Source organism: Colias eurytheme, chromosome 27 (assembly GCF_061535395.1).
Source record: "Colias eurytheme isolate Ceu_HAF_F1 chromosome 27, ilColEury1 Martin Lab GWU primary, whole genome shotgun sequence".
Lineage (NCBI taxonomy): Eukaryota > Metazoa > Arthropoda > Insecta > Lepidoptera > Pieridae > Colias > Colias eurytheme.
The window spans coordinates 2,126,993-2,153,599 of NC_143006.1; the positions used below are offsets into that span (position 1 = coordinate 2,126,993).

The 26,607-nt window shown below is 36.8% G+C and overlaps 2 protein-coding genes across 2 annotated transcripts in view; both read left to right on the forward strand.

Moving 5' to 3' along the window:
- gek (serine/threonine-protein kinase gek) overlaps positions 1–26,607 on the forward strand; it is an 85,879-nt gene that overhangs the window by 31,978 nt on the left and 27,294 nt on the right. The window contains exons 18-31 of the mRNA XM_090117224.1: positions 129–242; positions 679–813; positions 1,228–1,329; positions 1,945–2,058; positions 2,429–2,542; positions 2,823–2,927; positions 5,956–6,058; positions 6,808–7,069; positions 7,726–7,844; positions 13,424–13,530; positions 14,281–14,331; positions 15,186–15,305; positions 16,408–16,524; positions 19,407–19,577. Coding sequence (XP_089973350.1) covers positions 129–242; positions 679–813; positions 1,228–1,329; positions 1,945–2,058; positions 2,429–2,542; positions 2,823–2,927; positions 5,956–6,058; positions 6,808–7,069; positions 7,726–7,844; positions 13,424–13,530; positions 14,281–14,331; positions 15,186–15,305; positions 16,408–16,524; positions 19,407–19,577 — 1,734 coding nt within the window. The remainder of the gene's footprint in view (positions 1–128; positions 243–678; positions 814–1,227; positions 1,330–1,944; positions 2,059–2,428; positions 2,543–2,822; positions 2,928–5,955; positions 6,059–6,807; positions 7,070–7,725; positions 7,845–13,423; positions 13,531–14,280; positions 14,332–15,185; positions 15,306–16,407; positions 16,525–19,406; positions 19,578–26,607) is intronic.
- On the forward strand, positions 20,671–25,806 carry LOC149896790 (uncharacterized). Its single transcript, XM_090117047.1, has 2 exons — positions 20,671–21,101; positions 21,188–25,806. The coding sequence occupies exon 2, from the start codon at positions 22,321–22,323 to the stop codon at positions 25,804–25,806; it is 3,486 nt and encodes a 1,161-aa protein (XP_089973173.1). The 5' UTR covers positions 20,671–21,101; positions 21,188–22,320.

Below are 26,607 nucleotides of genomic sequence, written 5' to 3' on the forward strand. Positions count from 1 at the left end.
TCGTGTGCGAATTTTATTATAATCGGTTAAGTGGTTTAGGAGTCCATTGAGGACAAACATTGTGACACGAGATTTATATATATATATATTAAGATATGTAAATAATGTTTTTTTTTGTATTTTTTTAGGATAAGGAACTAGCGGACGCGGTCACACAACGCAAGCTAGCTATGACCGAATACAGTGAAGTTGCCGACAAATTGGCCGAATTGCGACAGCAGAAACACAAGCTTAGCCGACAGGTGCGTGTGGTTAACAAATGGGGGTTTTAAATTTATATTAAACTATCTGTTTCCCGTGGCTTTGCTCGTGTGGTCAAAGAAAATTAACAAAATAGATATGTAAGGAAATTGATCAAATATTTAATATTGCAAAATCGATATTTCACTGCGAAAAAAATGACTATTTCCAAATATAAAAGTCTTACCATAAAATTGTTTCGTTGCGATGAGAACGCGAGACAAACAAACAAACACACATTAACTGCATACAACTATGTTGTTATGATTTGTAAAGAGACTGCGTATTTACGTATATGATATACAAATCGAATAAAATTCAGACTAATTATTACTATTATCAGTATTTATTTTTGGATTTTATGCAATATATAAATATTAAAATTTTGTCTATTCATACATTTCGACAGAATTTTACACATGTATTTATTTTAAACAGGTTCGTGACAAAGAGGAAGAGTTAGAAGTGGCAATGCAAAAGATAGACGCGTTACGACAAGACATAAGGAGAGCCGATAAGGGACGGAGGGAGATGGAGGCGAGACTTGAAACTGCTGTCGCGGAGGCTACTAAGGTAAGTTTATTTTCTTTTTCATGTCTCAAACTATCTTTGTACCAAATTTCATTTCGGTTCAGTAGTTAAGGCAGAAAAAGAGACAGTTAAAGTTACTATCGAATTTATAATATGAGGGGAATTTATAGTAGGGATGTTTTTATTATATTTTTTGTACCGTGGGTTTTCTAAAGTACGATACAACTTGTTTTGAGAGAAAAAAATGTTACCTGATTATTAAAAATAGCTCAGAGATTTTCCAATTATTTACCTACAAACTTGTATGATAAAATAGTTTTATGGACTATATCTTAGTACATACATAATTTTGTCCATATCTTAAAAAATGCATGCCCACTAAATGTCACTTTTTACACAATTAAACAAAAAACTCCTAACATAATAAAATAAACATAAAAATATAATTATTTACAGGAAAGAAAGTTACGCGAAGAATCGCTCCGTTTACAACGCGTCGAACCGCCCAGCGCTGTAGCAGATGTGGCCAAATTGCAAGCTGATATCGAAGCGCTTGAGGTAAACCCGTGTGATATTATGTGTATAGTTAATTATGTTATGGTAAGGTGCAGGAAATGTTATCAATTTGAACCGATTTTCACTACTGATCATTTGAATGTGGCTTAGATTTTTAGAAACTTCTTTATCGGAGTTGGAGAAAAATTTAGTGTAACATTTTTTCGTTACGCGTGACATTTTTCCGTTACGCGCCATCTTTTTCTTATCCCTACCACGCGTGATTCGACGTATTTCTGTAAAGTTGCATATAGTAAATTATTTTTTGAAAAATAAGGTCATAAAGAAGTTTCACTTCTTACGTGTGTACCTACACTAGTACACGCACACATTTTTTTTGTTACAAAATACCTATTTTCAAATAATATAAAAATGAATCCCTATTTCTCTTGGGCACGGCATCAAGTGAGCGGCTGGACCGATTTCAACAACTCTTTTATTGTTATCATTTTTGTCAAGAGAAAGTTAAGTAATTTGCGCCATATAAAATTAGTTAAATTAAAAAATCTTAACGACCATTAAACCTCACGTTTAACAGTTTGCGCGAAGACAGGATTACGTCAGTCGGGTGAAAATTTAGTGATTTTTTAAAATTAAACGTCCATTTTATTCATTTAGGCTCAATACGCGGAATCGTTAGCTCAACAACAAGCGCGTTATTCGAGCGAGGTGTCCGCTCTGCGCGAGCAACTGCACGAGACTGACGCTCTGCGGTCCATGCTCAATAGAGAGGTAATGTGTGACTACCCGCATTTTGTTGGAAATTATATTTTAGATTATTGAACGTGCAAATTTTAATGAAGAAGAAGTATTTTAGTTTTATAACATTTTTTAAATATCATTTTTAAAGAATCGATCGTTGAAATAAAAATATTCTTTAAATAAATCTTATTATTTTTAGCTGTCTATCGAAATTGTAGATTGTTTCAAAATATTCACATGCAAATTTTAACGTTTCAACATAGTATGTTTTTGGGATATTTCACACGAAGCAGATAGAGAAAAAAATGAGGTTTCCGATTTCAGTTATTAACTGTTTTAAACAAAATGGTTTTCTATATTTTAATGTATATTCCTAACACCAAAATAAATTACTTCACAGTTACAAACGTCAAAGGAAAAATTGGAGAATCGACGGTTAGAACAGCTTACAGATAGCGAAGATAAACAAATGCTCATCAATGAAAATAGAAAGCTCGCTAAGGATTTGGATGCTGTGAGTTTTTTATTATTTTAAGTCAATTTTTATTTTTGTAATATTTCAACTTTAAAGTTATATCAGAATGTTTTTGATAATTTCAATGGTTATTTTTGTCTTTTAAAACGAAACTATAAGTCAGAAAATTAAATAATAATTACATTCAGAGCTTAGGCTAAATAGGTAGCTAAAAAATCGTAGTTTTGTATGTTAAAAAAATTCATGAGAGATTCAGTCATAAATTATAAGAAAATTTTTAAACTACAAAATCAAATTAATTATGATTTTCTATACAAAGATGGCGGAAAATGGCCGCCGTTGGCAAGCCGAGAGGAGACAGCTAGAGATGGAGTTAGAAGAGTTGCGCGCGAAGAGAGACACGATGCAGCACTGGGAGACGCAGGTGAGTTCTCTTATCTACTCTTTCTCTTGTTAGCAATAGGAAATAGATTAAAATAATTTGGAAAATCCAAAAGTGCACGCCTCATAATTTTTTTTTAATAATTATTTATTAATTATTATTTTTTTTGTTTATTTAATAACAATTAAACCACATCGAATCAGACCCTGAAAAATGAATTCCTGAGCATACTCAAGCGTAAGAGAAAAAAAAAAGACTCGATTAGTAAAGTATTTCGGTCGCTATCGTGTTAACAAGAAAATCCTCCGCACATACAGACACACGGACGTCCAAGACAGAACTTTTTTAAACTGTTTTTTAACTAGTTTAAATAACAAAAATGACATCAAAAATATCATGAATGTTAAAAATAGTGTTTTTTCTTAATATGTGTGTGTATGTATTATCTTACAAGTGCAATCTATGATACATAAAGACATTTTAAGTTGGAAAAATCAGATGTTTTGCGCGAAGTGACAGTAGTACCCACCTCAACGCTTCGCTTATGAGGCGTGCAAAAAGACGGGTTGCACTGGGGGAGTGCCGGCAGAAGTGAAAACTAGATTATTAACGTTGAGCATGTTTGATATTTTGGAATGGTATCCGTCTTACGCTTTTTCGATCAGGTCACGTGTCCTGACGCGAGTTTAACCCCCCGTTTTCACCAAGAAACAAGTTAAATACTAGTTTGATACATAACTTGTAGAATACTTTTCAAAACATAATTATTTGTTTTATACATGTATTGAGACTGTCTCAACATTCTTTCGTTCACACTTTGTAGCCAACAAGTATTTATACAAGTATAAAACACATTTGCGTTTACAAGTATAAAACACATTTGAAGTCTGTGACATGCACAGACATGTATATTTAAGTAGACAACGCAAGTACCGCGATCTGTATGAAAACCAAGCGTGTCATATTTTTTGTACTGACCTTGACGCGTTATGACGTCACGAGCGCTTTTTAGTGATGTTAATTTCATTTTACGCTAAATCGATTAGGCCGCCACTCGCGCGGCGATTCTAGTATCGTCCTATCCCATCGAAGTAAATCGAAAGAAATCAGATCAAACTAGATCTATGTCTAAGAGGTAGTCAAATAAATGAATCGTAATCGATTACTAAATCGATTCAAGACAGAAAAATGATAATTACCATAGACAGAGGGATGATAAAATAAAGTTATAAACCTTTTAATATTCTAACAAGTAAACTAATGTGTTTTAGCTTTTTCTTACATATGCCCATTGAGTTACCATGTACTACGTACTAGAGAGGCCATCGAAAGAAAGTAATGAAACTGTCAATCAATCAATCTTTATGTCCCGTTGCATCGATCCATTTTCCTTTTATGTTCGGGTTACTTGGAAAACTGAAAAAACAAACATAGTCTAAGCAATAAGGAGTTTTCTTAAAAAACTCCCAAGATGACACTTTAACTAATGGCGTCCATGTCGTAATATTTATTTTTAGTACCTTTGTATTAAAATACTTAAAAGTTCTAGGTCAAGTCGTATTAAATGACAAAAAAAATCTATGCCTTTTTTTCTGAAAAATTGCTCCTACAAATTATCATTTTTCTGTTCGATTATAAAATCGATTAGAATCGAGAACTGTTGCATCAAATGAACATCACTAACCACAAAATTGGACAGAAAAATGAGAACAGAAAAATGAGAAGACGCTATTCATTGCTTGTTATCATACGACGCGATCTTTACCGTGCCAAGTAAAAGCCGCAATGTATTCCGAATCATTTCGTATGATTTGGTATCCGTGTTTGTCACGATCGTTTTCCACAAATATTCTTTATTTGATTTTAAAATAAATAGTGCATATTCTGATTAGAAAATTACTTACCGGTGGAAGGAAACATCTCTGCTAACTTGGCCACTCACAGCTGTGGAGTTTCTACAGTTTATAACGGCGCAATTCGGCATTTTACTTTATTCAGCTTCACGTCTTTCCTTGGCGAACTGCAAGCGCGGACTGAGTGTAGGCCAGCGTCAAGTAAGTTTCAATAACGTAGTTTGGACACGGGAAGTACATACACTCGCTTAGTCTATCTTGATACATGTCCGTGGTGACATGTGTGGAACTTGTCTGATCCATTGATAGCGTTCTCACCTACAAAATACAGTCGTGGTTTAGATAAGTATTGTTTATTTTATTGCAATTTCTGTATAATACTAGTAACAAACAAGTTTTAAACTTTATCCATGTTTGTTGGATAAAGTTTTCAACATACATACATCTTACAAAGTTTTTTTTTATTAATAGAAATTATAAAAGTAGGTACGACTGAATTTGTCTCAAATTCTACAAGTATTGCTACAACAAAAACAAGAGATCATAAACATGTAGGCAACTAGAAGTTTTCAACCAACAAGTTTCATATAAGTTATCCTACATGCATCAAATTTTGTATACAACATGTTTTACACATGTCTATGAGAAACGAAAATATTGCATCAAATTTGTAAAATACATGTATTATACTTTGGTGAAAACGAGGGGTAAGATTTTATACCCAACGCCGCTAAAGAAGTTTTACTTCAAAATATGAAATGTAAAATTTTGAATTAGCCAAATCAAATTTTAAAATTTTCTTACAATTTTAACTACTTGAAAGTTTATATTACATCACATACATATATATAAGTTTATTAATACATCGTCAATAAAAAAAAAACATACACTTCGAAGTGTACAAAAATATATATTCTTAGGGATTTTAAATTCAACCTAGAAAGGTTTTATTCCTTACAAAATGATTTTATATGTCTACCTTCAACAATAAAATATTATTGACTAAAAAAAAATAATTAACACGACTAAACACAACCAAAACGACCGTTACGTCCGAGCCAAATGCAAAGTGTCAAATCCGCTGTTCAACTCATTTTTATAACCACCCCCTCGGTTCGGGTTGCCAGTTGGGGATTTGTTTCTAATAATATTATATTATACAGAAAAAAATATTCTCTTTTTTGTGCAGTCGGTTAAAGTATTTATATTTGTAACAGATCGCAGACATAATAAGATGGGTGGCGGACGAGAAAGAGGCTCGGGGATACTTGCAAGCGTTGGCCACTAAGATGACAGAGGAATTGGATTATTTGAAACACGGTGAGATTTTGTAATAATTTTATTTTTACAGCATCTAAATCATTTACTGCGTAAAGACACGATTCATTTTCAAACGATTATAAACCTTATGTCAATGAAACAAGGTTTAATTTAAGATAGCAACTGTTAAACAATTTGTTAAATGGTGTTCTATGCAAGTTGTATACGTATCAATTATTTCTGTATGATACTTTACAATATCTTTTATTATTATATTCATGTCCATTTGTTTTAATATCTAGGTTATTCTAACCTTTTGTGTTTCTATATTTTGCCGAAGAAAATTTTGTATGATCTAACAATGTGCACATTTGACGGACACATCATTCACTTTATGAACTGTCACGTTTGTTATATTACTGTAGTTTGCTGCCACATATAAACTTGACATGGTTTTGGTGTAGTCTGTGAAAATGTACTACATTGATATTGATATTTTAGTTTTATCCCATTTAAATGCTTTTTATAAATATAACAAGCTTTCCGCCCGCGGCTTCGCCCGCTTTGTCTAAAACCTAATAAATTATATACTAAAATCTTCCTCTTGAATCACGTTATCTATTAAAAAAAACCGCATCAAAATCCGTTGCGTAGTTTTAAAGATTTAAGCATACAAAGGGACATAGGGACAGAGAAAGCGACTTTGTTTTATACTATGTAGTGATTTCTTTAAAAACTTATACATATGTATTACATTTGTGTCTGCGAAAAAGTGTTTGTATTGTTATGGTTATTATTCGTTGTCATAGCAACCGCGTCCCGTACTTCCGCGCCGGCATCACCAGGCGCAGGGCCCGGCGTGGGGCCCCCGGCCCTAGGGCCCGGTGGAGGGCCCCTGGGGCCCGGCCAAGGCCCCCCGGGGCCCGGCGGCTGGCGCAACCGCCGCTCGCAGAAGGTCGACAAGATGGAGATACTGACGCTGCAGTCGTCGCTGCACTCGGAGATACAGGCGAAACAGGCGGTCGGCGAAGAGTTGAGTCGTACTCGGGCGGAACTGTTGGCCAGTCAGAGGTGAGCGTGTACATATATACATGTTAGAGTTATTAAATATTGATATTATAAGAAATTACACGCGAGACCGAGTTAAATATTAGTTTGAATGTAATAAGAATGTACTGTGATTCTACACAGCTACCTAATTGATGTAGGTAGTTGATAACAAAATGCAGCAAGTCAACGACTAGTAATAAAGTGAGGGTAGTTGGGTCAAACGTCGTATAAACAACGTCTGAGCCCCTAGGCACGATTCGTACGAATGCACCACGAGTCAAAGGAAAGTGGCTTTTTATAGTATTCGACAGCTAAGCATGTTCAGACATAAATGCATGCACACACATACTCATACATATATATATATATATACAAACACACATGAGTTTGTTACGTGCACGCACATGTTTACGTACTTGCACGTGTTCTCATACGTGTGTAAACGTATGCTTGTGTTAAATACGTATAATATACATCCAAATATATAGCTACGATGAGATAAAAAAAAGTAGTAATGAAATGTCTTCTCCTTCGAACATAGCAAAAGCAAACATGTATAATAATATCTATTTCTGCACTTTTCCTAACCAAAAGCATCTAAATTTCCAGGGAGTTACTATTAAATGTATTTTTCCACAATTCCTAACAAAAATTACACATTTTTATTTATTTTTCAGGGAGCTACTAGAAACTCGACAACGCCTAGACACGTTAGCGCACGACATGAAACGCAAAGAGCAGCACATCCGCGACATGCAGGCCAAGCTCGACCAGCCGCAGCACGGCCACAACTCCTGTGAGTATATATACGCGGACACACAGACATACACACAGAAAAAACACGAAATTTCATACCAACATATACGCACAATCGCGTAGAAAGTCATATCTACATCTACACATTGAAAATATAGCACACAAACGTATACACGTACGCGGATAGACATTTTTATTTCGTGCGAATTTTTGTTAGAGTAGCCTTCTTTCTTCTTTGTTCTCAGAAAAGTTTTTTTTTTACATATTATTAATAACAATGAGACCTACTGAAGGATAAAATGTATATTAACATGTTGTAAACAAGTATGAAACATTAAATAAACACTGTACAACAGTGTGAAATTTATTTTATGTGACAAAAATACATTTTTGTCTTCTCGAACTCTTTTCCAAATTTCATCAAAATTGCTTTAGTTATTAGCTTTGCATTGAAAGCATAATAAGTGATTTGTTATAAGCTTTTCATCGAGTGTAAATTTTAATTAGTTAAAAAAATATTATCAATTGGTCTAAAATTATCTCGAGTGAATTTTATAAATTAGTATTTTCTCACAGGGAACTAATACGCATACTGAAATAGTGACATTTATAGATATAAAACTCATTATTAGTATGGGGTACTTCAAGGTAGGGTCTTAGGTCCAATCCTAATCATATGCTATGTCTATGAACTATTTTTTAAAGGTTCGATTTTAACCAACAAATGCGTAACAGAAAACACATTATGACAGTGCTCGAAGCTCAAATACACGGATTCATTCTTGCTATAAGAATTTTGATTAGTTTACTTTTTAAACTGAACGGTAGATGCTTGTAGTTAAATGAAACACAACCGTTTGATTATAGCTTGTATTCGTGACTGCAGTGCTACGAACATTACATTACGATCTTAATGCTAGGTACACACAATACATATAATATAAAAAAGTACCTATTATGAAGTACGTATACTTCATACATGCTACATAATATACTTCATATACTTCAGAACATTCTTCTCAAAAAAAACATAATTCACATACAGACAGTTTACTCTAGGTGTCTAGTTTTAGACTCCTACTTGCTTTATATTTTTGGTTCTAGTATATTTTTCACATTTTTTCTAGGTATTTTTTAGTACTAGCTTAGTTGGTCTTTATTTTATAAGTAGCTTTTTTATTTCTTGGGGTAGAATGGGTTTTTTAATAGAGTTACTTTCAGGTGGGACACCGACATGTTTTCCTATATCACTACCGGATAAATTACGTATTAAGAGATCTCGATATAGAAATAGACATTTGAATTAATTTTATTTTTAATTTTATGATTCTATAGTTTTTAAATAACATATTTTGAAATGCTCCTTATTGCATAGTAGTTAGAGTTGAAAATCAGTTAATTTCAAATGAAGCTTCGATTAATAAACGTATTTAAGAAACAATTTTATTTTATTTCTGTCCTATTTGATTATTATGCCTAGCTATACAATGCACAATTTTTTTGTCTATTTTTGGTATATTGTAATGGGTATATTTTTTAGTTTTATGTGTTCTATTATTATAAGTATTTATTTTACAGCACAGTGTGTATAGATAAGACGTTTATTTAGTGCACCTTTTCTTTTTGTTCTCGTTACATGTTACCGCACAATCTCACCCAATACACACACGAAACGTGAAACTAACCGGGAAACCATCCCACCTAATGTCAAAATGGAATGTTGGGATCCACAAAGTCAAACGTCGTCCGCGACGAAAAAAACGAAAATAAACTTGTCTCTGCCTTTATGGACTCTATGGTACATGCGACGCGTTGTCTGTGAATTCCAAATTGGAACTGTGATTTTCGAAATACGAACGTCGTTTGTGATTTAAAAAATTCAAATTGTTATTGGGGCCAAAACGCATTTTGTATTGCATTTAACGCGTTGGACGCGTGGTTTTTTCTTAATTTTAATTCTTGTATTTTACTTTTTTTGTTTTCAACCCGTGCTATTTAATTGTGTTTTTTTTTATCTGCATTGTGTTGTTCGTGATGACAGTTCGCGCGTGGTACAGATCGAACATACCTCTACCGTACTTGTTTTTTGGCGTGACGTCTTGTATATGGGGTGTTGCTATTTTAGTCTATCATCAGATTTACGGCTAATACATGAAGTGTGCAATTCGAATCGGTGTATATTTTAAACATGGACGTATAAAAAAAGACGGACGGTATATCGCCTAAACATTGAGTGAAGCCTAGTAATGGCGGCGAAAGATCCATGTGTGTATGCCATGTTGCCATGGCAACAGCTGTCCTGATGACAATGGCGGCTGTATTTTTTTCTATAAATTTTGCCGTAATAATTTTGTCATTAAAACATAAAAGAAATAACTTGCTTCCCTGTGGAATGTAATCCCTTGTGTTTTGTTATTTAAAATTGTATTGTTGCGACACCATTTAACCACGCAAGACGGCATTTTAAATATTTTTTGTGAAACAGTGACGCAGTTAATCAGTCGGTAGTTCACGACGTAATGGCGGCCGACTAGCTTACTATGGTGAGAGTGTGTGCGTGTTTATTGTCTTTACACGATCGCTAGCTTACTATGGTGGCTTCACGTTGTTTGTTCGTAATACGGCGTCCGTCTTTTTTTATACGTCCATGATTTTAAAGTTCGAATTTTAGCAATCACTGATATTTATATTTTAATCATATTGATGTTTTATTTTGAATCAAATTGTATTATGCTCAAATGATTAACATACGGCTGAATAAAATTATTTTATTTCGTAAGAAATGGCCGTTTTCACAAAAACACGACTCAATATCTAGTCTTCATATTTTAATCTAGTCCCAAAGAACGCTATTACCAAAGATCTTATTTAAATAACCTTTACCACTCGAACTAGTCATTTTTTTGTTTATTTTACTATTTATTTATTCGTGTCAATTATTTTTAAATGTTCTTAATTTAAACACAACACGTGCGTAGGTTTTTATAAAGGTTGCCAGTATTTTAGTGTAGTTTTTCCACGATTTACGAATTTTGAAATCCACCCACCGAAAATAAATCTGTTTTTATTCATCCATTTCATTAATTATTAAATAAAAATAGACCCTACTGTATAGATTTTAAGGTTGTGTTTAAAACAAGAACTTTATTTTATGCAACATGACAACACAGTGCAGAATTGCCATAGTTTAGATACTTTTTTAGATCAATTTTAGAATCTCAGTTCTTGTATATTATTTATTTCTTTAGTTGGTGTCATCTTTTTTATTTACCAGTGCATAAATTTTATAGCATTTTAACAATTAAATTAATAATTTTAAACTAATTATTACTAAGATGACACTAACTTGTGCTGTTACTGTTTAAAGGCATTTTTTTATTATTTAATACTTTATTTTACGATATAAGTCGGATACTAAAGTTGGCAATTGCTCGGTTATCATAATCTACGGAGAAACTGGTGCCTAAACATATTATATGAACGTCTTTTAAGTTCGAATTCAAGGAATTTTGTACTTAAATTATATATGCATAAAGTTTATATTTCTAAATAATCGTTGTACATGCAAATAATTGCCAGCTTCAGTAAGTCGACTGTTAACGTCTCTAATCTTTGGTTAGTCTGTTATTTTAAGAGCATTATTTACGCATTTAATTTTTTTTTTGTTATTACTCGTAAGCTTTGGTACCGTCATATGTGTGACGTTGGCGATTTTGTATAAACAAGGTGTACAAATGTGCAATATGTACATAACCTATATGATATTAAACCTGTTGTACTGTCCTGTTATTTTGTTTTTTATTAAGTTTACCCTAAAGTTCTATCAAGTAACTGACATGGGAATGTCGACTTTATTCCCTTGATATTAAAGTTAGTTTTGGTTGACTTTACTATAAATGGATACGATATTGAAATTTGAACTTTATTGCCTTTAAAATAAAGTTGTAATTTCGCAAGCAGCCAGGCAGGGATCAACGAAATCGACATATTGGAGCGGCAAAGAAGAGAATGGTTCGTGCTTTTGGCTAAATAACTTATAATGTCCTTTAGATTAGAAATTGTGATTGTTTATTTTGTTTTGTCCTCTGTACAATATCTGTTGGTTATTTTAATATTATTATTAAGTAATTAGATAAAAAAATATTCTATCTTATTGAGTACTAAATAACATAGTAAAAAGTGTACTTAAGGTATCCTATATAAGATTATATTTTTTGTATGTTTCACAACAGATATTGTTCGTATTTAAAAGGTTTTTTATTTAATGGATTCATGTCTTTGTGCTGCGTTCTTAGATAATAACATAGTTGTCATATTTCCTATCGTTCCATTGTAAGTACGAGCAAGTGTAAAGAATAAAATTATGTTTGTATGTGTCGTCATTGTTTTGGAGGTCCGTTTTGGGATGGGATTTTTGTGTGGTGTCCGTATACTTTCATTTTTTGAGGATTGTTAGTAATTCTAGTATATAGAGAGTCACTACTGAGTATAGTGAGTGTTAAAGATTTAAAGGAAAATAATAAATGAACTAGTTAATATTTTAATATAAGAAGATTAATTCATCATCTAAATAGCTATGTATAGGTATAATGTAATAAATTGAAAATCTGCATTGGATTTAACAAAAATTATACGTAAAAGATTCAACGTAAAATTGACTCCAAAACAATGACACCTAACTTTTCGGCCATTTTAAATTGTATAGTGGAAACGATTATATACCCCCAAACATGAAATGCTTCGCTTTTGCTTGAGCTTCCTGCGGTGGCATGGATGTGACAGACCACAGACTATATCCGTACCACAAATAACGGAATTACACCACAGATTACAAATATAAAGTTGTCCATTCATAACACCACATAACGCATTAAGCGACATGGTTTTATTTTCTTTAACACTTGTTTGTATACGCACATAGGTATTGACTAATCTGTTTTATTGTAAACTACCCTCGTTCTTTTTGTAAACATTCCTGGGATGCGAGTCATTATTTAATATTACTAAATTATATTTTGATTTGTAAAAATATATCTATATTGGGTGGATTGGATTTAAGTAACAAATATTTTTTATACACTGTTTATTCATACTATGTAGTATTTGATATGTTAATAACAATATAAACGTCTAGAAACTTCCACAAACACATTTGTAGAAATTTCTAGAACTGCTTGTTTTTTCAAAATTTAACTCGAAAGGTATTGTATGTAAATATTGATTCGTATACAAGGGATAGTAGTTTGTACAGCGTCTATTGTAATCGTCCAACTTGCATGTCATGCCCCAAATTGTTCACTAAAACATGTCATGTATAGTCGGGTACTTAAGTGTGTTTCTCCTAAAAATATTTTTAACACATAATATAATATCCTATTAATTAATGGACTATTTTTTGTGTATGTTAGGGCTTTATCGCACAGTATATAGTAGTAAATATGTATATATTATTTGTAGTAAAACACTTTAGCACTCGACTGTACACAATCAATTAGTATAGTTTTTAAATATGGTTACCGGTTGGGATTGGTTTATGTGTTTTCACCCTTAATGTTTATACTTATAAAGTTCATTTTTGCTTAGCAATGTAATGTTATAAGTTCATATTATGTGTTTCAGTTTTGGACCGACCACCGTCACAAATGAGCTACTTAGAACAGTTTCTGAAAGACGCGCCGGCTGAGAGGCATTACGATAATGTCAGTACGATTAACAGCGAGCAGAAGGTATGTTTGTTTGTCATTACGTATATATTTAAATATATTAGAACGTGTATATAAGTTTGGTAGTTTTAGAGTAGTGAACTCACATATAGATTTTTTTTGTTTTATTAGAAGTATAGAATTAAGAATAGAAGTGAAGATGTTCTGAGATAAATTACGAATTTTTGTGACCTGATGTTTTATAATGATTTTAGTGAGTCAAAACCGAGTCTTAAGGAGTTGGTTACACACAAACATACAGGTGAAGCTAATGATAGCGTGTTAAAAAAGTGAATAAAAAATATAACACTAGTTAACACAGATACTTATGTGTTAAGCATTTTTTTTTATTTTAATAATGAAGTCCATACAGAAATGACGAGCATTGGAACCAGTACATTTTTCATATTGACTAATATGAATCAAGCCCGTATAGAAAAGTCAAGAAAGTCGGAACCTATACTTTTTATATTCATTAATATTAATCAATTGTCCACCATCACTTAAGGTTCAGGCTATAATAAACTAAATCACATATTAATTGTGCTCATAATCATGTTATCGAAGTGAAACTTCTTAAGGCGCGTTGTGAGTTAAATTTTAAGGTCTCGTCATGGAGTAAGGCGACGATTTTGGTATGTTTGAATCTTGCCAAAGAAATTTCACTTCTGACACGTGTGCTCGACACACATACTTTTGTGACTAATAAGTAATTTTATTAAATTAACCGCTTATTATTTTGCTATAATTTTGTTTTACCGCTTTTACGCACAGATGTCGCCGCAGTATCGTTATAGAAATGTGCAGCATTGTTGTAACTCGAAGGTTTGTTTGTTTTTTATTTATTTATATTTTATGTTTAATTGCATGTTTCTGCGCTTTTTAAATAGTGAATAACATGTATTTTTGTGCTATGTTCATGGTCAAACTAAATTCGACTCTAAAGAGTTAGAAGTAATGTTTATTTTCAATCCATTAAAAGTTTTCATAAGTATTGTCTAATCAGTACTAATGTTCATCCTATTTTTTGTTGTTATATTACTGATTTTAGATTTTGATCGTGGTTAAAATAAAAAATGTGACCGTTTAAACTAAGATAATGAAAAATTAACAACTTGTGAAATTTTGAAGATGTGTGTGTATCAATGAACATGAAAAATGTGAAGCGTGCTTTGTCTTCTCCATTTTTACATTTTCACTAGGATTTTTTGAATTCTAGAACGACCAAATTTGAATTATGTTAACGTTTATTTCAGATATCATACCAAATTTCATGAGCTAACAAATATTCTCTATACAAAAATTTAATATTATGTATATCATTAAACTAAACTGTCAAAATTGAGACATTATACATTAACTATGCTCGACCAAAATCAATCGATCCCTTATTTGATATATATAAAATAGTTAACTATACAAAAACAAAAAAAGACGGGTTGCACTCTGGGAGTGCCGGCAGAAGTGAAAACTTGATTATTAACGTTCAGCATGTTTGATATTTTGGAATGGTATCCGTCTTACGCATGGAATATAAGGGCTAAAAAAAAATCCGTCTTACGCTTTTTCGATCAGGCCACGTGTCCTGACGCGAGTTTAAGATTTTATACCCAACGCGGCTAAAGAAGTTTTCACTTAAAAAAATAGTAAAATTAAATGATAAAATATTCACAACACAGAGAATGTACGGCTCGCAACAATCAACAGCGCTAAGCGGTTCAGCCGAATCGCAAGATGAGATGGAACAACGCGCAGCATCGCCCATTTCGTGCAAAAGTTCACCGAGCGAAATGTCCACTGTAAGTATTATTGGTGTATTTGATATTTATGTATGTATATGTTATTAAAAGTAGCCTTATCCTATAGTAGAGCCATTTTAATAGGCAACATTTGACAGTTCAACAAAATTCAACAACGTAACCTAGTAACGACGACATAGAATAACATGATATTTCGTTTTGTTGTAACTGCACATTTGCTTAACTTTTTTCAATTACGATTACATATTTATAATAATAATGACCGATGCAACTAATTTTAGGATTTGATTTTACTGATAAACCATTCTAAACATAATAAACATTTTCTTATTTAAAGAACTGACGTCGCTACAATTTTGTGTCAATAAACCTTTTTTCTTTTTAAATACCAGAGACGTTACTCTAAAAATCGAAATCTGACATCTAGAATCGAATGCATAGATTACTTGGGAATAAAAAGCATCATTAATTATTGACATGTGTTTCAAGTTCGATTGACAAATGTTTGAAGTCCGTATCGATTAATTCGCTTTAATCGATGTTTTTAAGCAGGTTACCACCCTATGAAGATAAAATTGATAGACGTCAAATGTTGCCTAATAAATTGGCTCAACTATAATTTTATTCCTAATTTAAATTAACCAGTAATATTTAGGTTATGTGCCATATTACATCCTTATTTTGCAACTGTGCTTACATTGACACATTTTTAAGGAATTATGAAAAATTTGATCTATTCGAAGCACAGTATCTTAACATACAAATTACAGGTCTGCAACATAATTTCAAGTAGACAGTGTAAAGAATACTATATTGTTTATACATATAAAAAATCTTTACTAAAAATCATTTCATGCATAGCTAGCATGACAAACAAATTTTGCTCGTCTCAAACAACTTCTCTTTATCATTCAAGAATCCATTAATATCTTTAATCCTTTACCAAAAATGAACAGATTTCCAAAAAAACCGTAGCAGAAAATTTTTCCGAACAACCGCAACAATATAATCTCCAGAATCGATAAGATTTCCACTAACCGCCAGCAGTTTTCTAAACCTAAATCGCTTAGATTACAACTTATTCATATACCCTCTAAAATCCTAAACCCATATCGATCAGATAGCCACTAACCTCTAGCAGTATTCCCTACAGGACACGTCCACCGCGCCGCCTGTGGCGGGCAAGCAAAAGCTGCACCAATTTTTAGTCAGAACATTCAGCAGTCCAACAAAGTGTAACCACTGCACTTCTCTTATGGTGAGTGTTTCAAATATTAAATTTATTAGAGACTAGCGGTCCGCCCCGGCTTCGCCCGTGGTACATATTTACGTTTTCTCTACATAAACCATCCTCGTACTTCAAGGAATATAATAGAAAAGAATTATCGAAATCGGTTCAGCCGTTCACACGTGATGCCATGACAACGCGAAACGGGTGCAGACCCGCCGCCTTTTTATAGCTCCCGCCGCGAAGCGCGTCGAACGCGGCAACTGATACACAAAAATAATCCTTATGGCTGCATGATTCTGTATTCACGCGCGATGACTTATAGCGTATTTCATGTATAACTTTGGTGTTTCTACACCGATTTACATGATTCTTTTACTATAACCTGCCCAGGAGTATGAAGAATAATTGTGCCAAATTTGGTTAAAATCCGTCGTGTAGTTTTTGTTTCTATAACGAATATACAGACAGACAGACAGACAGACAGACAGACAGACAAAAATTTTACTGATTGCATTTTTGGCATCAGTAGCGATCCCTTATCACCCCTTCATAGTTTTTTTTTAAATATATTTCATGTACAGAATTGGCCTCTCTACAGATTTATTATAAGTATAGATTAGTAAAGGTATAAATAATATAATATGTCTACATACTAAATTTCGCTTAGATAGTAGATCTTTATATCAACGTAATTAATGTAAGATAAACTATATCATACAATTAGATATGTTAAAGTGAAGTTATATCATATAATCAGTCATGTTAAAGTGAAACTATCATACAATCAGACACGTTAAAGTGAAACAATATCAAATATACACCACTAGTTTTTAATCAGTACAAAAAATTTTACAGGGTGTTAAGTATCTTTAACCAATCATACTTGTGTAAGAAATAATTAAAAACACTAACAAACAGAAATGTCCCAAAATTGTCCACATAAATATGTAAAAATTGTTAAACCTAAATTTAATCAATGACCCACACTAAGTATTGTGTTGTAATTTTCTAGCGTACGATTTCGAGTAGGTCCGCCGCACAGATCCATTGATAAATTCCGGCAAACTCGCGTCCAAGCTCGCCATTCGCCCATTCCTCACCCCGCCACCCCCTTTCCCTCTGCGGCCTGCGCCCGCGTCGCACCCCAACGGCCCCCCGCCCCGACGCGACAAACAGTGCCAAATTGTTAGCGGAAGTGAAAACTTGTTTTTTTTCGTCGCGTTTGTTTACGTTCTTCCCGGTACGATGTCATATCAATTCACATCACGGGATTATGTACTTATGCTTCGTGCGTTCTTTTTGAGTGAAGAAAATGCGAGTGCAGCAGTACGTATGTACAGATAAGAAGTACCCGAGTTCCCGCTCGATCGCCAAATGTACGAACCGTGGTAAATGCTTACCAGCAGGCGTTGTCACAAAATGTTTTCGTGTAATGTACTAGCGTATTTTGAAGAGGATCCTCGACGTAGTACGAATGTCGAATAACGCTGCGGTTCATGAATTTCTCACAGCGGAGTTTGGAAGTCAGTGGATCGGTCGAGGCGGGCCTGCAGCTTGGGCTCCTCGCTCACCTGATCTCACACCCTTGGACCTCTTTTTGTGGAGTGAAATTAAGTGAACAAAAGTGAGCCGGTTAGTGTCGAACAATTAAAACAGCGCATATTGGATGAAGTGAAAAGACAAAAAAACGTAGGTACTTCTCTCGTTAAAAAACAATTTAATAAAACGTTCACGTCTGTGTATTGACAATGGTGGTGGACATTTTGAAGGACAATTGAAATACTTGTAAGGTTAGTTAAGATTATTGTAAATACCAGCTGATTCTAACTTCTTAAATACGCCAAAATCGTTTTTTCTTTCATTACAGATTAGGTATTGTAAAAACAGCTGATTCTAACTTCTTAAATACGCCAAAATCGTTTTTTCTTTCAATACAGATTAGGTATTGTAAATAGAGCTGATTCTAACTTCTTAAATACGCCAAAATCGTTTTTTCTTTCAATACAGAATAGCTTATTTTATTTTGATATTGTTTGTTTTGTAATTACATACCTACGTACCTATTTAATTTATTGTAAAAAGTAATTATGCCGGTCCTAAGCCTGGATGAAGTACCTATGAAGGGGAGATTTGAATTTAGGAATTAAACTAAATAAAGTTAGTAACTACCTACATGTCTTGTTTCATTTTATTGTCCAAGGTTAGGTAATACTATCAACGAATAAGTCAATGAACTGCAATGCAATGTGTCTATGATTTTAGTGAGACTTTCTTAAATAAACAAATGGTTATATCTTTGCTATTTATCGATATTATGTAATTCTTACATCATACATATGATAATAATGTATTCGCTAATATGTCCTTAAAGTTTTTGTACTGATTAAAAACTAGTTGTGTATAATTAGACACGTTAAAGTTAAACAATATCATATAATCAGACAGGTTAAAGGGAAACTATATTATACATTCCGACAGGTTAAAGTGAAACAATATCATACAATCCGACAGGTTACAGTGAAACTATATCATACAATGTCCAAAAACCTATTATACTATATTACGTAACTGCATTTTTAAGTCAACAAATTGAAGTGAAATTTCTTTGGAAACGGCAATACCGTCACATCATGTAGTGAGGCGACGATTTTGGTATCTTTAATTCTTTTTAAAGATTTTCCACTTCTGACATTTGTGTTCGGGTCGCTCACGCTTTATTTACGATTTGTAACATGACAAAATCGGTGTGCGTCAGATCGGCGTGATATCTTATCTTTGAACTCGTACTTTATGGTTTTAACTTTTATGTCAATAACTATAATTGACGTGTAAACCGGTGTGCGTCAGATCGGCGTGATATCTTTGAACTCGTAATAACTATAATGTACGTGTGTTTCGGTGTGCGTCAGATCGGCGTGACGCGTCAGGGCGTGGTGTGCGAGCGCTGCGGCGTGGCCGTGCACACGGCGTGCTGCGCGCGCGTGGCGCCGCGCTGCCCGCTGCCCGCCGAGCGCTGCCGCCGCCCGCTCGGCATCGACCCGGCGCGCGGCCAGGGCACCGCCTACGAGGGCTACGTCAAGGTACCAGTAGTGCGTGGTGTGCGAGCGCTGCGGCGTGGCCGTGCACACGGCGTGCTGCGCGCGCGTGGCGCCGCGCTGCCCGCTGCCCGCCGAGCGCTGCCGCCGCCCGCTCGGCATCGACCCGGCGCGCGGCCAGGGCACCGCCTACGAGGGCTACGTCAAGGTACCAGTAGTGCGTGGTGTGCGAGCGCTGCGGCGTGGCCGTGCACACGGCGTGCTGCGCGCGCGTGGCGCCGCGCTGCCCGCTGCCCGCCGAGCGCTGCCGCCGCCCGCTCGGCATCGACCCGGCGCGCGGCCAGGGCACCGCCTACGAGGGCTACGTCAAGGTACCAGTAGTGCGTGGTGTGCGAGCGCTGCGGCGTGGCCGTGCACACGGCGTGCTGCGCGCGCGTGGCGCCGCGCTGCCCGCTGCCCGCCGAGCGCTGCCGCCGCCCGCTCGGCATCGACCCGGCGCGCGGCCAGGGCACCGCCTACGAGGGCTACGTCAAGGTACCAGTAGTGCGTGGTGTGCGAGCGCTGCGGCGTGGCCGTGCACACGGCGTGCTGCGCGCGCGTGGCGCCGCGCTGCCCGCTGCCCGCCGAGCGCTGCCGCCGCCCGCTCGGCATCGACCCGGCGCGCGGCCAGGGCACCGCCTACGAGGGCTACGTCAAGGTACCACTAGTAATAGTGTTTAGGTTGCCGCGTGCGTTTAACTGGCGTGACCAGCGTGATACGGCAGGACATCGCGTACGAGGGATACGTCAAGGTGCCAGTAGTAATAGTGTTTAGGTTGCCGCGTGCGTTTAACTGGCGTGACCAGCGTGATACGGCAGGACATCGCGTACGAGGGATACGTCAAGGTACCAGTAGTAATAGTATTTAGGTTGCCGCGTGCGTTAAACCGGTGGGACGTGGCAGAGCACCGCATTCAAGTGACATTTCAGTTCAGTATGCGTTATACTATACGTATAACAACAAAGAATGATCACCACTATATCACATCATCACAACACATCACTACTACAAATCTTAATATACTACCATATACAATTAGACACGTTAAAGTAAAGCTCCAAATCTAACAATCAGACACGTTAAAGTGCCATTGTCTAAACCGTTGGTTTAATAGTATAAGTTTTAGTATTGTTTAGTTCCATCATTCGATAATAGATGACGCTAGTTGTAGAAGCCGTGTTTTTAAATCGCGCTTATGTTATTCTTTTGTAATTAGATATAAGCAAAATGGTACTGTAGTTCCGCATCCTCCGCAAATATACGGTCAGAGCGTTTTTGTGTATTTTATTTCCGACTCTGGCTAGTGTGTACTACATTGCTGGTGGTACATAACATTTGGTCCTGCGAGCCGAATATTGGAGACCAGGTGGTGACGTCAGCGGCCATTGGAGGGAGCGAGAGGAAGAGCAGCCGGGACGCCAGCAGCCATCGGAGGGAGCGAGAGAGAAGCAACCGGGACGTCATCGGCCAGCGGAGCGAGCGAGAGGGAGAAGAACCGTGACGTCAGCGGCCTGCGGAGCGAGCGAGAGGTACAACAACCGTGACGTCATCGGCCAGCGGAGCGAGCGAGAGGGAGAAGAACCGTGACGTCAGCGGCCTGCGGAGCGAGCGAGAGGGAGACAACCGTGACGTCATCGGCCAGCGGAGCGAGCGAGAGGGAGACAACCGGGACGTCAGCGGCCAGCGGAGCGAGCGAGAGGGAGAAGATCCGTGACGTCAGCGGCCTGCGGAGCGAGCGAGAGGGAGACAACCGTGACGTCAGCGGCCAGCGGAGCGAGCGAGAGGGAGAAGATCCGTGACGTCAGCGGCCTGCGGAGTGAGCGAGAAGGCGACAACCGTGACGTCAGCGGCCAGCGGAGCGAGCGAGAGGGAGAAGATCCGTGACGTCAGCGGCCTGCGGAGTGAGCGAGAGGGCGACAACCGTGACGTCAGCGGCCAGCGGAGCGAGCGAGAGGGAGAAGATCCGTGACGTCAGCGGCCTGCGGAGTGAGCGAGAGGGCGACAACCGTGACGTCAGCGGCCAGCGGAGCGAGCGAGAGGGAGAAGAACCGTGACGTCAGCGGCCTGCGGAGTGAGCGAGAGGGCGACATCCGTGACGTCAGCGGCCTGCGGAGTGAGCGAGAGGGCGACAACCGTGACGTCAGCGGCCAGCGGAGCGAGCGAGAGGGAGAAGAACCGTGACGTCAGCGGCGAGCGGAGCGAGCGAGAGGGAGAACATCCGGGACGTCAGCGGCCAGTGGAGCGAGCGAGAGGGAGAACATCCGTGACGTCAACCGACTACGGAGTACAGGTGCAAGGGAGAAGGACTACCAAGTAGTGAGTGAAGTGAAACAGTGAGTACTTTGAAGTTTAATTAATCAATATTGGACATTAAGTCCAAGAAAATAAAGTGAAGCAACGGGGAATCCATGCCCAAATTGAACTGAAGTTACTTTAAACACTTAGAGAAATTTGCATTGTTTACATGAACTTAGAATATTTTCAATATTTACATTGACTTAGTTTTTTAACGAAGATTTATGGACTTAGAATATTTTCAATGTTTATATTGACTTAGTTTTTGTTCGTTGTATTGAATAGACACTTGTATAAGTATTTACCACTTGTAATATTTTAGAGTTGGGGAGACAGTTTACACATTTGAGTTAGCTTTGTTTTATGCAATTTAAACATTAAGTTAAATTTATTTACTTAAGTTTTAGAGTATAAAGTATATTCTTATTGTTGTGAAGTCTCTAAAATATTATAATGGAAGTATTTAATAGAATTCAAGAAAATAGTAAAGAGCTTATCTCTAAAAATAAAGTAAATTTTAAAAAATTCCCTAAGGAAAGAATTACTGTTTCGTATGTTGAAACTCGTTTAGAATATTTAGAAAATCAGTGGCAATCATTTCGCGATACTCATCGCCAAATAATCAGCGAGATTTCTAAGAGGGAGTTAGACTCTTCTAGTTATATTAAAAATTCTATATATATTGAGACCGAAGAACTATATATAGATTACAAAACTGAATTGAAAGATGCTTTGATTGAATTAAATGGAAATAGCCGGTCCGTGGTAAAGTCAAGTAAGTCAAGTGAGTCAAGAGAGTATCAAGAAAAATCTGTCATAAAATTACCTGTAAACAATTATACTTTGACGGATAGTATTGAGTCTGGTCAGTCTTATGTAGCGAAGTGTCCGTATTGTAAGGAGGCAATTCATAAATTATATAATTGTAAGGAGTTTGCGAAGTCGGACTATGATGTGAGACATAAATTTGTACAAAATAGTCGCTTATGTTTGAATTGTTTTAGTAGCAGCCACTCCGTATTTTCCTGTCGCCAATCCACCAGATGCAAGGTTTGTAAGCGTAAACATCATCCATTGCTTCATCCCGAAGAATCTAAAAATGTTGAGTCCCATCAAAAGAATGTGGTTGCCTCTTCAGCCACCACATCTGAACGCGATGTTGTTACGTGTTTCTCGAATGTCCGTAGTCAAGTTCTTTTAGCTACTGCAGTTGTGGAAGCGGAGTCAAATACAGGTAAGGCTAATTTTAATTTGCGATGTTTATTGGATCAAGGCTCAATGGTTTCTCTCATCACAGAATCCACGGTCCAGGCGCTTGGGCTAAAGAAAATTCCAAATAAGGTTTGTATTTCTGGAGTTGGAGGTCAGGAAGATTCTTTAGCGTCAAGATTTATGGTAGAAGTAAAAATCAGATCAATTTATAATCCCAAGCTTACCATGGTCGTTAAAGCGCACGTTCTCGGTAAGTTTACATCTTTTCTTCCACCAAGGAGAGTCAATCTGCGGTTGTGGCCAGAGCTTTCACACTTGCAATTGGCTGATCCAAAATATGAAGTCCCAAACAAAATTGATTTGTTGCTTGGTGCGGAGGTGTATGCCCAGGTACTGGAGGACGGCATGATAAAGGGTCCCCCTGGATGTCCGTTAGCACAGAAAACGCATTTAGGGTGGATATTATCTGGGCACATTCAATCAGAAATGTTAGATTCGGGAACGCACCAACAACCGAGAGTGATCGTCATCATGCACGCTGGATGCAATGAAGATGAATTACTAAAAAAGTTTTGGGAAATAGAATCAGAGCCATGTTTGGCAAGCAATAAAATAATGACAATCGAAGAAAAGGCGTGTGAAGATATTTTTGAGAGGACAACTAAGAGAGACAAGGAGGGAAGATATATTGTTAACTTACCTTTCCGCCCCGAAGTAAAGCATGAATTTGGAGATACACGAAGTGTAGCGTTGCAAAGGCTGAGTTTAGAGAAAAGATTTAAGAACACCGAACTCAAGAATAATTATTCGCAAGTGTTGAAGGAATATTTATTGCTGGGTCATATGGAAAAAGTACAGGAAGACTCGGAAGAGACGCGGAGACGTTCGGTATGGTTACCGCATCATGCAGTAGTCAGACCAGACAAAGGCACTACTAAGACGCGAGTAGTATTCAATGCGTCAGATAGAAGTGCTAATGGTATGTCGTTAAATGATACCCTGATGGTTGGCCCAAGACTACAACCAGAATTACGTCATATAATCATGAGATGGCGTCTCCACCCGATATGCCTAATAGCCGACATCATAAAGATGTATAGGCAAGTAAAGCTGAAAAGCGAACATACAGATTATCACCGAATCGTGTGGAGAGACGACAATAACGAAATCCAAGATTATCGTCTACTTACCGTTACCTTTGGCACTTCCAGTGCACCTTATTTAGCGGTCAAAGCTCTCCAACAGCTTGCAGTCGATGAGGGTGGGAGCTATCCACTAGCTGCTGCAAGACTAAAAACGGACTTTTACATGGATGATCTGTTAACCGGGTGTGATTCTGAAAAAGAAGCATTACGATTGTATGAAGAAATGACTGAATTGTTAAGTAAAGGAGGTTTTAGGCTACAGAAATGGAGTAGTAATAGCATGGAGGTGATGGAAGGTTTTGAAGGAAATATAGAACAGGACAGGGAACTTAAGGAGGATGACGTGACTAAAGTAGTAGGTCTCTTTTGGAACCGCCGTACCGATGACTTTAGTTATAGAGTTCAGTTTTTATCAGCGTCGCTTCCTGCAACCAAAAGAGAAATTATAGCAGAAATTTGTCGACTGTACGATCCGCTTGGTTGGATCGCTCCATGCATCATCACTGCAAAAATATTTATACAAAAATTATGGATGACTGGATTTGGATGGGATGATAGATTACCGTCTGAACTTATTAGTGAATGGATAACTTACCGTGAGGAATTATTTCAGCTAACAAATTTCCAAATACCGCGATGGGTGCAAACACGAAGCAAAGATACAGTTGTGGAGTTACATGGGTTTAGTGACGCTTCACATGCCGCCTATGCTGCTGTGGTTTATATTTGTTGCGTTTCTGAAGATAAACAAATTAAAACTCACCTGGTAGCTGCAAAAACTAAAGTTGCCCCGATCAAGCAAATCTCCATACCTCGACTGGAACTCTGCGGTGTGGTGTTGGTAACTAAATTGTTAGTTGAAGTAGCTGAAGTTTTGAACATACCAATTTCACAGTTGCATGCTTGGACGGATTCCACCATCGTCCTAGCGTGGCTTAGTGACCATCCCAGTCGGTGGAAAACATTCATAGCCAACCGGACTTCTGAAATTCTAAAGCATTTAGAACCTTGTAAGTGGTCGTATATACAGTCCAAAGAAAATCCCGCTGACTGCGCGTCTCGTGGAATACTACCTTCTGAGCTAGTTGAGAATAATTTGTGGAAGTATGGTCCGGATTGGTTAAGTAAGATTGATATTCAGTATGGTAAACCGCTTTCCATATGCACTAAAACTGACCTGGAAGAAAGAAAGATTAAAGTACATGCTGCAACTAAGGAGAACTGTGAAGATATAGATATATTTTTAGAATTTTCATCTTTTACGAAGCTGGTGAGAGTAGTCGCATACTGCAGAAGATACCTGAAATTGAAGGATCCCGTTGAAACTCGTACGAAATTTCTACCTTACCTTTCAGCTGAAGAGCTCCGAGATGCCACCATGTGTTGTATCCGTCAGCATCAGCTTACTTGGTACCCTGAAGAAATGAAGAATCTGAAGCATAAAAACATCATTAAAAAGAGTAAAATTGACAATTTAAATCCATTAATAGATGAATTAGGAATTATAAGGGTCGTGGCCATAAATCCTATAAAGGATATATTTGTCTCTTTGTTCGCATGGCCACAAGAGCCGTTCATATAGAAGCAGTTTCCGATCTTACTTCAGAAGGTTTTTTGGCAGCTTTCAAACGTTTTGTTGCTAGACGAGGCCGTTGTATTCAGTTGTGGAGTGACAACGGCACCAATTTTGTAGGTGCTTCTAAGTCTTTGGCGGTTAACACAAAGGATGATCCAGCATTTTTGGAAGCATTGGTCCCAGGAGTGTCTTACCCAATTTTTTCCGAAGGTAAGGTCCCCGGCATCAGGGTAGGAGACGTGGTCTTAGGGAAGACAATTTGCCTCCTGCGAAATGGATGTACGGAGTGGTGGTGGACTTACCTCCGGGTAAGGATAAGGTGACACGTGTTGTCACGTTGAGATATAGGGGTTCTCACATACAAAGACCGACTTCGAAACTATGTGTGTTGCCCGTTAGAGAAACATAAATGTAAAAAAGAAAATATATATGTATTATGTTAGACGTAAGTAAAGAATAAGTATTAGTTTAAAGAAATGTATTTGCTTCTATGTATTGCTGTATCTTTTTGCAAAGTTGTATTTTTTTTATATATTGTGAAGGACTATTCGTCCTTGGCGGGCGGTATGTCTAAACCGTTGGTTTAATAGTATAAGTTTTAGTATTGTTTAGTTCCATCATTCGATAATAGATGACGCTAGTTGTAGAAGCCGTGTTTTTAAATCGCGCTTATGTTATTCTTTTGTAATTAGATATAAGCAAAATGGTACTGTAGTTCCGCATCCTCCGCAAATATACGGTCAGAGCGTTTTTGTGTATTTTATTTCCGACTCTGGCTAGTGTGTACTACATTGCTGGTGGTACATA

Bases quoted from the DNA above. Each gene is read 5' to 3' on its own strand.
- LOC149896790 (XM_090117047.1), top strand. From the start codon at position 22,321: ATGGAAGTATTTAATAGAATTCAAGAAAATAGTAAAGAGCTTATCTCT.